Here is a 13,602-nt window from a genome sequence, read left to right on the forward strand (position 1 = left end):
AAAATAGTTATTTTGTCTAATTTTTCTTTTGAAAACAGAACCATCACTAAATAGTGATGTACAGAGTATGTGAGCTAAATGGGAGTGCAACACCAATTAAGATTTCATTTTTGAGAGCTAGAATGTTAAACTGGCCTTTTTGTTTTATATTTTTATTTTTGGTGAAGAAATGGTTTAAATGGTGTTAAAAAATCAAATTCATATTTTGTGTCAGTGATAGAAAAATCTTAATGGATATCTATTGAATTTTCTTAAATGCAATTTTACTGTTCCTTACTTGGGTATTTCTTTTGGTTAACTTATTGTTTCTGATTACATTGTTTTCTTCCACATAATTTTTTCTTTATATTTCTGGTAAAAGGGCAATAAAATTCAAATATGATATCATGTGAGACTATATTAAAAAATTACTCTATTGGCAAAAAAAAAGTCTAAGCTGCATTTAATAGCCTTATTGTTGGTAGTATTGATTGTTATTTTGAAACTATTATATGTAGATTATAGAATAAAGCAAATAAGTAATTATGTTAATGATATTAGAAGCCAAGAATCAGAGTAAGAGAATAAATATTTAAAATATAGAAATATTATAATAATCCTTTAATCTTATTATTGAATTAAAAATGTCAGTATGGACTCCTGGTTTATTTTCCTTTTACTAAAGAATACAGAGCTCCTCTGTCCATGGCAATGACAGCCCAGTAACAATGAATACCTCTCTTTATAGAAGAATTCCAACTAATAAATGTAGAAGGGGACTTCCCTGGTGGCACAGTAATTAAGGATCCGCCTGCCAGTGCAGGGGATGTTCTATCCCTGGTCCGGGAAGATCCCACATGCTGCGGAGCAGCTAAGCCTGTGCACCACAACTACTGAGCCTGTGCTCTAGAGCCCGTGAGCCACAACTACTGAGCCCATGTATCAAAACTACCAAAGCCTGTGTGCCCTAGAACCCACAAGCCACAACTACTGAGCCTGCATGCTTCAATTACTGAAGCCCGTGTGCCTAGAGCCCGTGCTCTGCCACAAGAGAAGCCACTGCAATGAGAAGCCCACGCACTGCAACAAAGAGTAGCCCCTGCTTGCCGCAACTAGAGAAAGCCTGTGTGCAGCAACAAAGACCCAATGCAGCCAAATAAATGAAGAAGGAATGACAGAATTAGAAAATTATTTTATATTCTTAATAAAATAATGAATCTCCACTCCCACCCCATTCCACCCTCAGACTGCTCTAGGGTTATTTTCAAATACCATTTCCCACTCAAAAAAAAAACACCCAGGCATCCTTGGAGAAAAGGCTTTTTTTAGGTTTAGGGAAGCAAATTTATAAGATGAATATTGTACCAATTAGCAAGGAAGCTATTGAAGACTACTACTATGGTGGTATCAAAATGACCTGGGTGCCATCTTAAAGGAGCTCCCTATATCAGTCAAAGATGAGACTGAGCATTCAGGGAATAAATATTGCAGTTGATTGAAACTGCAGGTTGTTAGAGAACCAATTTGTTTTTCTGAAAATCAGTTTTTAAAAACTGACTCATCTATTTTTTCTGTACAAATTGTATTGCATAGTAACCAGCTAGTTGATGAGGGAAACTTCTTTATAGAAGAATTCCAACTAACAAGTGAATTATAGAATTAGAAAATCACCATTTCATTACCCTCAATGAAATGATGGATTTATAGTGCTCATCTGTGGATGCTAAAATCAGATGAAAGACTGATGGGAGCTTCATAATGGATGGATCAAGCACTTAGGACTGTCAGAACCCTTTTTCTCTTCCCTCCACTACTTTAGCACAGCTGCTGATTGTGTATCTGTAGAATAATGCTGTAGTTTGTGGTTTGACCCCACCTACTTGTAGTCTGGGGTTTGTGAGATACCCTTTCACCTGGTTTTGTTAAAGATGTTTGTGGGCTTTTACTTTTACTCTCAAAGTTTCTCTGTGCATTTTTATGAGGAAATTTGGTAAGATTTTAAAAGGTACACTGACACCACCACCTTGTGCCAGTTGAAGGCCATTGCATCAGGCTTTTCTTCCTGTCCTTCCACTGAACGATTATTGTCGAGGCCACCATGACCTCTACTTGCCATCTCCAGTAGTCACTTCTTAGTTCTCGGGATACTTCCTCAAACTTCATACACCCAAAACTGAACTTTTGATTTCCCCTTCCAAATCTGCTCTTCCTGAATCTTCCTTATGTCATTAAGTGGTGTATGTATTCTCTAAGCTGCTCAGCATCATCTTTGACCCCTTTCTTTCTCCCATATTCCACACTTAATCTATCAGTTCTCTCAGATCTACCTTCAAAATATATCCTGTATACTAACACTGAACAAAAAGGACATTAAGGAAACAATTACATTTACAATAGCATCAAAAAGAGTAAAATATTTAAGAATAAACTTAACCAAGGAGGTAAAAGACTTATACACTGAAAACTACAAAACGTTGCTGAAAGAAATTAAAGATGCAAATAATTGGAAAGTCATACTATGTTCATGGATTAGAAGACTTAATATCGTAAAGATGACAATAGTACCCAGATTCAGTGCAATCCCTATCAAAATCCCAATTGCTTTTTTGCAAAGATAGAAAATCCTATCCTAAAATTCATATTGAATCTCAAGGGGTCCAAACAGTCAAAACAACCTTGAAAAAGAAGAACAAAGTTGGAGGTCTCAAACTTCTGGATTTCAGAACTTAGTACAAAGCTACAGTAATCAAAACAGTGTGGTGCTGGCATACAGACAGACCAATGGAATAGAATTGAGATCCCAGAAATAAACCCTCACATATATGTTCAAATGATTTTTGATAAGGTGCCAGGACCATTCAGTGAGGAACAGACAGTCTTTTCAACAAATGATGCTGGGAAAACTGGATATCCACATGCAAAAAAATGAAGTTGGACCGTTACCTTACACTGTGTACAAAAATTAACTTGAAATGGGTCAGAGACCTTAGCATAAGAGCTAAAACTATACAACAGTATAAGGGAAATGCTTCATAACATTGGATTTAGCAGTGACTTCTTAGATATGACACTAAACGTACAAGTAATAAAAATTATAGATAAATTGGACTGTATCAAAATTTTAAATGTCTGTGCAGCAAAGGACACAGTAAATTAGAATGAAGAGGGAACCCACAGAATAGGAGAAAATATTGGCAAATTGTGTATCTGGCAAGGGTTAATATCCAGAATATATAAAGAACTCCCACAATTCAACAAAACAGGCAAACCTGGTTTTTTAAATATGCAAAAGACTTAAAAAGACATTTCTCAAAAAGAGATATACAGGGACTTCCTGGTGGTCCAGTGGTTAAGAATTGCCTTCCAATGCAGGGGATGTGTGTTCAATCCCTGGTTGGGGAACTAAGATCCCACATGCCGCAGGGCACCTAAGCCCGCGCCCCACAACTAGAGAAGTCTGCGTGCCTCAACAAAAGATCCCACATGCCGCATCGAGGATCCCACGTGCCACAACTAAGACCCAAAGCAACCAAAAAAAAGAGAGAGATACAAATGGCCAATAACCACATGAAAAGATGTTCAACATACTAATCATTAGGGAAATGCAAATCAAAACCACAATGAAATATCACTTCACAATCATTAGAGCTAATATTTTTAAAAAAACATTTCTTGGATGAGGAGAAACTAGAACCCTTAGGCATTGCAAAACGGTGAGGCCACTGTGGAAGACAGTATAGCAATTCCTCAAAATATTAAACATAGAAATACCATATGACCTGGCAATTTCATTTCTGGGTATATACCAAAAGAATTGAAAGCAGGATCTCAATGAGATTATTTTATACCCATGTTCAATAGCAGCATTATTCACAATAGCCAAAATTGGAAGCAACTTGGGTGTACATCAATAGATGAATGTATAAAGGAAATGTAGTGTATACATACAGTATCACTCAGCCTTAAATATTATTAAGCCTTATTATTATTCAGCCTTAAAAAGGAAGAAAATTCTGACACATGCTACATTGTGGAGGAATCTTGAGGACACTATGGCAAGTGAAACAAACCAGTCATAAAAAGACAAATACTGTATGATTCCTCTTACATGAGGTACCTAGAGTAATCAAATTCAAAGACAGAAAGTAAAATGGTGGTTGCCAGAGACTCAGGGGGTGGGGGTGGAAGGAGGGAATGTTTAATGGATATAGAGTTTCAGTTTTGCGAGATGAAAGAGTTTGGGAGATTTGATGCATAAAAATGTGAATGTACATAACATTACCGAAGTGTACACTTAGAGATGGGTAAGATAGTAAATTTTATGTTACATGTTTTTACCACAATTAAAAGATTTTTTAATTTGTAAGATATTTGTATAAAGAAATGTGATAATATATAGTGGAGTTATATAAGTAAAATGGGTGACAACAATAGCACAAAAGCTGAGAGGGATGAAATGAAAGAATACTATCGTAAGGCTCTTACACTATATGTAAAGTAGTATAATCACCTGAAATTAGACTGTGATAAGTTAAAGATGCATACTTAAAACCTAAAGTAACCACTAAAGTAACACTACAAAGAGTTATAGCTAAATCCAACGAAGGAGACAAATGAAATTGTAAAAAGACAAGACAAAACAAAACAAAAAACTCAATCCTAAACAAAACAGAAAAAAGCAGGAAAAGGGAATAAAGAACAGTTGGGACAAAGAGATAACAAATACCAAAATGATATACATAAACATAATCATATCATAGCCACATTAAAGTATACCCTCGAAACACGCAGTTAAAAGCAGAGGTTAGCAGATTGGATTAAAAAAGGAAGACCCAACCATATGCTGCTTGTAAGAAACCTACTTTAAATATAAAAATATAAATAGGTTAAAAGGGTGAAGGAGGCTACACAAAACCAACACAAATCAAAATAAAGTTGAAGAGGCTAATTAATATCAGGAGATTTCAGAGCAAATCTGTTGCCAGGGATACACTTAAACACTTATGCAGGTAATAACAAAGCTAAAAAAAATATGAAGTGAAAACTGATAGACCTGCAGTGAGAAATAGACAAACCTGCAATTATAGTCAGATTTCATTACCCCTCTCTCAATAATTGAAAGAATAAGGAGACAGAAAATCATTGAGTACATAAAAGACTTGAACAGCATAATCAACTAACTTTACCTGATTGATGTTTACAGAACACTCCCTCTAACAAAAGCAGAACATAACATTCTTTGGAAATGCTCTTTGGGCCATAAAACAAGTCTCAAAATTTTAAGAGGACTCAAGTCACACAAAATATGTTCTCTGACCCCCTGGAGTTAAATTAGAAATCAGTAACAGAAAAATCTCTGGAAAACCCCCAAATATGTGGAAACTAACTTCTAAATAACCCATGAGATAAAGAAGAAATCAAAAGGGAAATTAGAAGATCATTTGAACTGAATGAAAATGAAAACAATATATCAAAATTTTGAATGTGCCACTAAAGCAATTTCTATATTAGAGAAGAATGTCTGGAATTAATACTCGCAGCTTACATCTTAAGAAATTGGAGAAAGAAGAGCAAATTAAACCAAAAGTAGACAGAAGAAAGGTAATAAGAAAGATCAGAGCAGCAGTTGGTGAACTAGAAAACAGAAAAACAGAGAAAATTACTCAAAGAATTAGTTCCTTGAGAAAGTCAATAAAATTGATAAGCCTCTGGCCAAACTGATCAGGAGAAAAAGAGAAGGCACAAATTAGCAATATCAAAAATGAGATGACATCGCTACAGGTTATAAAGATAGTAAGGAAATCTTGTGAACAAGTTTATGCCAATAAATTTGACAACTTCTATGAAATGGATGAATTCCACTAGTGTGATCATTCCATACTAATGACCAAAGCTCATTCAAGGTGAATAGATAAATTAAATAGCCCTATATCTATTAAGGAAATTGCATTTAAAACTATCTGAAAAAAGAAAACTCCAGGTACAGATGGTTTCTGGTGAGTTCTACAAAAACTTAAGGAAGAAATAATAACAATTCTATGCCAACTCCAGAAAACTGAAAAGATAGGAATACTTCCCATTTCATTCTATGAAGCCAGCATCATCCTGATACCAAAACCAGACAAAAACATTACAAAACAGAAAACTACAGACCAGAATCCCTCTTGAACATAGATTTTAAAATTCTAAACAAATTTTACCAAATCATATCTAACAATATATAAAAAAGATAGTTCATCATGACCAGGTGGCATTTATCCCAAGAATGCAGGTTGATTTAACATTCAAAAAATCAGGGTTTCCCTGGTGGTGCAGTGGTTGAGAGTCCGCCTGCCGATGCCGGGGACACGGGTTCGTGCCCCAGTCCGGGAAGATCCCACATGCCGCGGAGCGGCTGGGCCCATGAGCCATGGGTGCTGAGCCTGCGCGTCTGGAGTCTGTGCTCCGCAACGGGAGAGGCCACAACAGTGAGAGGCCCGCTTACCGCAAAAAAAAAAAAAAAATTAATATAATTTTCTATATTAACAGACCAAAAAAAGGAAAACCATATGATCTCAACAGATGCAGGAAAAAAACATTTACCAAAATCCAGCATATATTCCTGATTAAAAACTTTTAGCAGGGTGTCTGGGATGATATAGGGTCCAGGGACGGCAGTGTACAGGGCCTAGGGGTCAGCTGGCCAAGGGTTGGCCAACCTGCAGTATCCCTGGTCTCCAGCCCTTACCCAAGACTATCCAAGAGGACAAAGCCTCCCCAGTGGCAGGCTCAGCATGTGGGAACCACCTCTCTGAGGCCTTCCTTGGGCCCTGAGCCAGATGGAGGGCCTGGTTCCTGGAATGACAGGCTGACAGTGACAAGAGTCCCTTCCCCTTGGCTGGGCCCCTCTATAGCCAGGAGCCAATGGCCCAGGACAGAGCCAAACCCTGTGAGCTGAACCAAGAGAAATACAATGCTGATGACAACATGAAGATCATCTGCCAGTGGGACAGCACCATGGGCAAGCCCAAATTTATGGAGAGATTTATCATAGATGGATTTCAGCCACAGCAGTTGTCCACATACACCCTGACCCTGTATAAGCACATGGCCATGGTGGGCAGTATCTTACTGGTCTCATCTTTGTGGACTTTTTGGACACAGCAAGCCAGGAGCAGTTCCAGAGCACACATGCCTCCTACTGCAAGGCCCACACCTACATCGTGCTGTTTGATGTCAGAGGAAAGTCACCTACAAGAACCTGAGCACCTTGGGAAATGGGGCTTTGGGAGTTCAGGCCAGAGATCCTGTGCATCTGGTGGCCAAAAAAATTGTTGCAGACATAAAGGTGACCCCCAAAATCTTCAGTTTTGCCCAGTTCTCCCTGCTCCCATACTTTGTCTCAACTGCTGATGGTACCAACAGTGAAAAGCTTTCCAATGATGCAGTTCAGTTGGCTGTGTCTTAGAACACCCTGTACACTTCATGGATGAGGTTTTGCAGGAGCTTGAGGACTTTGACTTGGATAGAAGGAGCAGAAGGAGGAGGATATGCCCAACTAAGAAGCAATGGGGCAGCATTGTGAGCCCATCTCAAAACTGAGAAGCCCTTCCAAGCCATCTCCCACGAACCTCCTGAAAACCCACCAATCCCATTTGCCTCCCCTACTTCATTGCCCATGATACCTGACCTTCTCACAGTTGTCCCCTCCCCTGTACTCAGGGACAGGGATGGGGATAGCACCAGCAAGTGCCCTCAACCGATGTAAGAGGTCCACATTAGACCGTAAAGCAGAATTAGAGATCAGTATTATAACCTTCCCTCCATGGCCAGACAGTAAAGAGAATCAGGGAACATGCTTTGTGTGTCTCTTAGAAATTTAGGTGAGTTTTTTTTTTTCTTCCAGAACTGACCTCAGGGTCCATTCATTGCACATCCACCAAGGGAATGATTTCTAATCCTTGATTACCCCCGTTTCCATCCCCGTGGAATTTGGGAAGCCTCCATCCTTTTTATACATGACCTACCATCCTTTATCCTTTTTAGTCTCCCAACAAACTTTTTAAAAAATGGTTTTGAGCAGACAGCTGTTCACTCCACAGATTTTTGAGCACCTATGGTATTTCACGAGCTCTTGTAGGTACAGCCAGTACCTTGGTGAACAGTGAGGCCAAGACCACAGGCACAGATTTGCCATTAAAATCAAGTGAAAGGGCTTCCCTGGTGGCGCAGTGGTTGAGAGTCCACCTGCCGATGCAGGGGACACGGGTTCGTGCCCCGGTCTGGGAAGATCCCACATACCACGGAGCGGCTGGGCCCGTGAGCCATGGCCGCTGAGCCTGCGCGTCCGGAGCCTGTGCTCCGCAACGGGAGAGGCCACAACAGTGAGAGGCCCGCGTACCGCAAAAAAAAAAAAAAATCAAGTGAAAGGAGGTGTCAGATTTGGCCGTACACAAACTTTGTTGGTAAACGTCAAAGGTCAGTAGGCCATTGGGTCCAAACCCATTTGGATTACAAGAACTTGACTTCTTAAAGAGGTACTGTTAAAACCCCTCTTTCATCATATGAGGCTTTCTCTCATTTTTTGAAGACTAGTATAGACATTGTGTGACTCTGTCCTTTGGTGACAGAGGCTGCAAAAGAACCATTCTGCTGCCTTTTCCGCTTCTTTCTAGTACTTGTGGCTCACTAATGTGTTTTTATGATCATCTTGTGCATTATTTCCATTGTTTTTATTTTTTTCTGTTTTTTTTTTTTTTACAATAAGGGTTGAATTACATTTTAGAAATCTCTTAGCAAAGTAGGCATAAAATGTAACTTCCTTAAACTGAAGAGGGGCATCTATGAAAAACTGACAGCTACCATCATACTTAAAGGGGAAGACTAAATGGTTTTTCCTAAGATTAGAAATGAGACTGATGTGTGCTCTTATGACTTTTGTTTCCACATTATACTCGAGGTTCTAGCCAGCACAATAAGGAAAAAGAAAAATAAAAGGTACCCATATTAGAAATGAAGAAGTAAAACTGTCATTTGCAGATGACGTTATTGTCTATGAAGAAAATTTGACGGCATTTATAAAAAAGCCACTAGAAGTAACAAATGGGTTTAACAAGGTTGCAAGATATAAGATCATTATACCTTTTTATAACTATTTTTTTAATATTTATTTTATTTATTTATTTATTTGGTTGCACCAGGTCTTAGTTGCGGCTGGTGGGCTCCTTAGCTGTGGCTCATGGATTCCTTAGTTGCAGCTTGCTGGCTCCTTAGTTGTGGCATGTGGGCTCCTTAGTTGTGGCATGTGAACTCTTAGTTGCAGCATGCATGTGGGATCTAGTTCCCTGACCAGGGATCAAACCCGGGCCCCCTGCATTGGGAGCTCAGAGTCTTAACCACTGTGGCACCAGGGAAGTCCCAAGATCATTATACATTAATGAATTTTATTTCTATACAGGAAATGAATGGGAATTGAATTTTTTAAATACCATTTTCATTAGCATCAAACAGGAAATAAACAGGAAATTCTTAGAGATCTCACAAAAGATGTATAAGACCTATACAGTGAAATCTATAAAATATTGTTGAGAAAAATAAAAACTAAATAAATGGAGAGATATACAGTGTTCAGGGAACCACTCAATATTGTTAAGATGTCATTTCTCTCCCAATTGTTCTATATATTCAGTGCAATCCCAGTGTAGATCCCAGAAGGCTTTTGTTTTTAATAGAAATTGACAAGATGGACCTAAAATTAATATGGGAATGCAGAGGATCAAGAACAACCAAAAAGACATTGGAAAAGGAGAAAAAAATTGGAGTTGATTTGAGATTTGTTACAAAGCTACAGAAATCATGACAGTGTGGTATTTGCTTAATGATAGACAAATAGATACATGGTACAAAATAGTGTTCAGCCATAGATCAACATGTATATGGGCAACAGATTTTTGCCAAACGTACAAAGGCAATTCAGTGGAGGAAGGACAGCCTTTTCAACAAATGGTGCTGGGACAATTGTGTGTCATATGAAAAAAAGAACTTTGATCCATACCTTGAACCATATGCAAAAGTAACTCAAATGGATCAGAGGCCTACATATAAAGGCCTACATATAAACTTCTAGAAAAGAAAATAGGGAGAACTCTTGTAACCTTGAGATAAGACAAAGATTACTTAGATACAATACCAGACCACAATCAACAAATGAAACATTGATAAACTGACTTCATCAAAATTAAAAACTCCTGCCAGAGTGAGAGAAAATATATGCAAAATGAATTATATCTCGAGTATGTAAACTACTCTCTAGGTGGCTCTGTAGCACAATGGATAGCACACTGGACTTCTAGAATATGTAAAATACTCTCAAGTCAATAATAACAACTCTAGAAAAATGGGCCAAAGATTCTAGCAGACACTTCCCCAGAGAAGATATGCAGATGGCAAATGAGTACATGAAAAGATGCTTAACATCATTAGTCATTATAGAAATACAAATTAAAACCGCAAGGAGATACCACTGCACACCTATTAGAATGGTTACAATCAAATGAAAAAGACTGGGCATACCAAGTGTTGGTGAGGATGTGGAGGAACTGGGATTTTCATACACTGCTGGTGGAAATGTAAAATGGTACACTCACTTTAGCAAACACTTTGGCAGTCTCTTAAAAAGTCACACACGCCTACCATATTAGCCAGTCTTCCCTACTTCATAGCTATTTACCCCAGCACAAGGAAAGTATAAATCCTTACAAAGACATGTATGCTGTTTGAAAAGTAAAGACTGCTGTTTTTAGCTTTATTCATTGCAGCCAAAACTGGAAAACAATACAAATGTCCCATCAACAGGGGGATACTACATAGCATAAGAAATGAACTATTGATGCATGCAACAACATGGATTAATCTCAAGATAATTATGCTGAGTGAAAGAAAGCGTGCCCAAAATAGAACATACTGTCATTCCATTTATATAAGACTCTCAAAAATACAAACTATAGTAGCAGAAAGTAGTTCATGGAGGATGAAGTGAAAAGGTGGCAGGAAGAAGGGATTAAGAAGAGGCACAAGGAAATTTGGGGAGGATGATAGACTATGTTGATTGTTGTGATGGTTTCATAGTCAAGTTAAAACATCAAATTGTACACTTTATGCAGTTTAAGTCAGTTATATCTCCATAAGGCTATTTTTAAAATATTTATGTATGTATGCATGTATATGTATATATGCATGTATGTGATAGAGGGGACTCAGATTAAAAGAGACTTGAGACACATAGCAACCAAATGCAATGTTTGGACTTTGTATCCTGATTCAAGCATTCTGGAGGCAGCTGGGGAAATAGTCTGAGTGTTAGATTATGTTGATTAATTATTGTTAGTTTTGTTAGATAAGACAGTGGCACCAAACAAAAGCCCGTATCTGTTAGACATAGTTCACTTGGGGTGACTTTATGGGTGAAAGCCTACAGTGCTTGTGATGTGCTTTGAAATCCTCTAGCATAATAAAGAGGGGGGGAATAGATGAAGAATATAGGTAAATACTGATAATTGAAAGTCAATGATAAATACATTAAAGGTTCATTAAATTCCGGTTTCTTTTGTGTACTTTAAAATTCCTCCTAAAATTTTATGTTGTTTTTGTCTTATCCTCAGGATAGAATCCAAGGTCTCCTTTGTTTTAGCTCCCACCATACCCCTTCAGCCTCGTCATCTGCCTTGCACCACAGTTCAGGATCTGGTTATATGCAGGGTGACAGTCTGTCCCCGTGTGCCTGCAACAGACTTGGTTTGCGCCTGTTGTCCCAGTGTAATTATTAACCAGGCCCTCTGACTCTCAAAATATTCTCATTTGAGTAATACATGCTTACCCTAGTTATAGTTATCTCGAACTGTAATTTCCTTCACATACCTGTGCTTCACCCCTGTGTGTCTTTACTAGACTATTCCTTTGTCCAGAATCCCCCTTCCTATCCCAATGCTTTCCTTATCTAACTCCTTCCTACTCACTTTTCCGAGTCTTAGCTCAGGCATCATTTTCTCAAAGCCTTCCCTGGCAGTCCTCTGCTGCCCTATCCCACCCCACCTGCATTATTTTGCCTTCTTTGTGCTGCCACACCACCTGGGCATGCTCCGTCGTACAGCACTTGATGAAAATGTGTTTACTGGTCTGCTTTCCAATTCAGTTAGCTTTTCAAGGTTAGGGGTACACTGTCTTTTCATCCTTGGGTCCTTGGTGTCTAACAGTGTTGGCAATGTCTGCAAAATGCTGGATAAATTCAGCCTTAGAGATTTTCTGACTTAACCTTCTTAGATAAATGAGAAAAACTCAAGCTTGGAAAGGTAAATGCACCTTCCTAAGATCATGGAGCATAGCAGTGGCAGAGTCAGAAGTAGAGCTCATGATTGTATCCCTTCTCCCACACAGTGATATGATAAGCAATTTTAAGGAGCTTTAGAGGTGTCTTTTCACAAAGACAGAGCTTATATATCTAATAAGGGTCATCCTTGGAGCAGAACAGGAAAGCTGTTAGAACAGTGGCAGTAGCTCTGACATGTACAAGAACTAGATGTTGATAATGCTGTAATATTTCACATTTGTTAGATACAAAATGCAATGGTGATTATGACACCTGGCTTTTTTACTATATACACTTATTTACCAGAATGCTAAATCTGTGGGGAAAACTGCCAGTTTTTCTCTTTTTTAAATTATTTTTTTAGAATCCTCTCATATGATATGACATGGAAAGTAATGTAGGATAATAGGGACTTTATACATTTAATTATTTTAAAATAAAGAACATCATCTAGAGTGCATCTTAAAAGTTCTCATCACAAGAAGAAAAACATTCTGTATGGTGATAGATGTTAACTAGACTTATTGTGATCATTTCAAAACATACAACTATCAAATCATGTTGTACACCTGAAACTAATATAATGTGTATCTCAATTATACCTCAATTAAAAATTTTAATAAAATAAAGTTAGCTGAAATATCAGAAAAAAAAAAGAACGTCCAGAGATCTTGCACTTAATGTCTGTTTTTCTGTGCAATTTTCATAGCGTCGTCTTGGAGATGCAGCCAAGAAAGCCATCAGCAAATTAACAACCAGAACAGTGAAAAAGGGTGATAAGGTACAGTAATGAAATCACTTTAACACTATAAAAACAGTAAAGTATTTTGCTTTTGATTCGGTGGGCGCGAGTATACCCTAACCATTTGTGTCTCCTTTGTTAGATTATTCTTTTTCTCCAAGCATACTATCTAAACTAGCTTCTCTTTGAAATCTTATTTTTAGTATGCCTGTCATTCAGAGACCCTCCATACAGTTCTCTAATTTTCCTGGATTTTAAATGCTCCTGTCATAATTAGCATCACCGGACTACTTACAGTTTCCCTAGCTGTGGTGTTCAACAGTTTTCTTCTGCTAAAACCTAGCATATTTTGGGGAAGAACTCTAAGTAGCCAGGAATGTGCATTCTCTTCCTGTGCTTCATGCGACTTTGCGTCTCTCTTCTGTGTTTTAGTTCTTCACCAGTTAGCTGGAGAACTAGAGACCCACATTCAAGGGAGTGTTGGTTAACAAGGTGCTTTCTGTACAGTGGGCTAAGCAGTTTGAAAGAAGGGCACAGT

At 38.1% G+C, this 13,602-nt stretch overlaps 1 protein-coding gene and 1 pseudogene across 4 annotated transcripts in view; both read left to right on the forward strand.

Moving 5' to 3' along the window:
- LOC149749877 (rab-like protein 2A pseudogene) overlaps positions 1-13,104 on the forward strand; it is a 30,298-nt pseudogene extending 17,194 nt beyond the window's left edge.
- The window catches only part of RNF130 (ring finger protein 130), a 108,282-nt gene that overhangs the window by 65,959 nt on the left and 28,721 nt on the right, over positions 1-13,602 (forward strand). For all 4 annotated transcript variants that reach the window (XM_022563403.3, XM_089909815.1, XM_022563402.2 and 1 more), the window contains exon 4: positions 13,032-13,103. In XM_022563403.3, the coding sequence (XP_022419111.1) occupies positions 13,032-13,103 (72 nt within the window). The remainder of the gene's footprint in view (positions 1-13,031; positions 13,104-13,602) is intronic.

Source organism: Delphinapterus leucas, chromosome 3, assembly GCF_059928025.1.
Source record: "Delphinapterus leucas isolate spDelLeu-1000000601 "Yukka" chromosome 3, BTC_Dleu_Yukka2, whole genome shotgun sequence".
Classification (NCBI taxonomy): domain Eukaryota; kingdom Metazoa; phylum Chordata; class Mammalia; order Artiodactyla; family Monodontidae; genus Delphinapterus; species Delphinapterus leucas.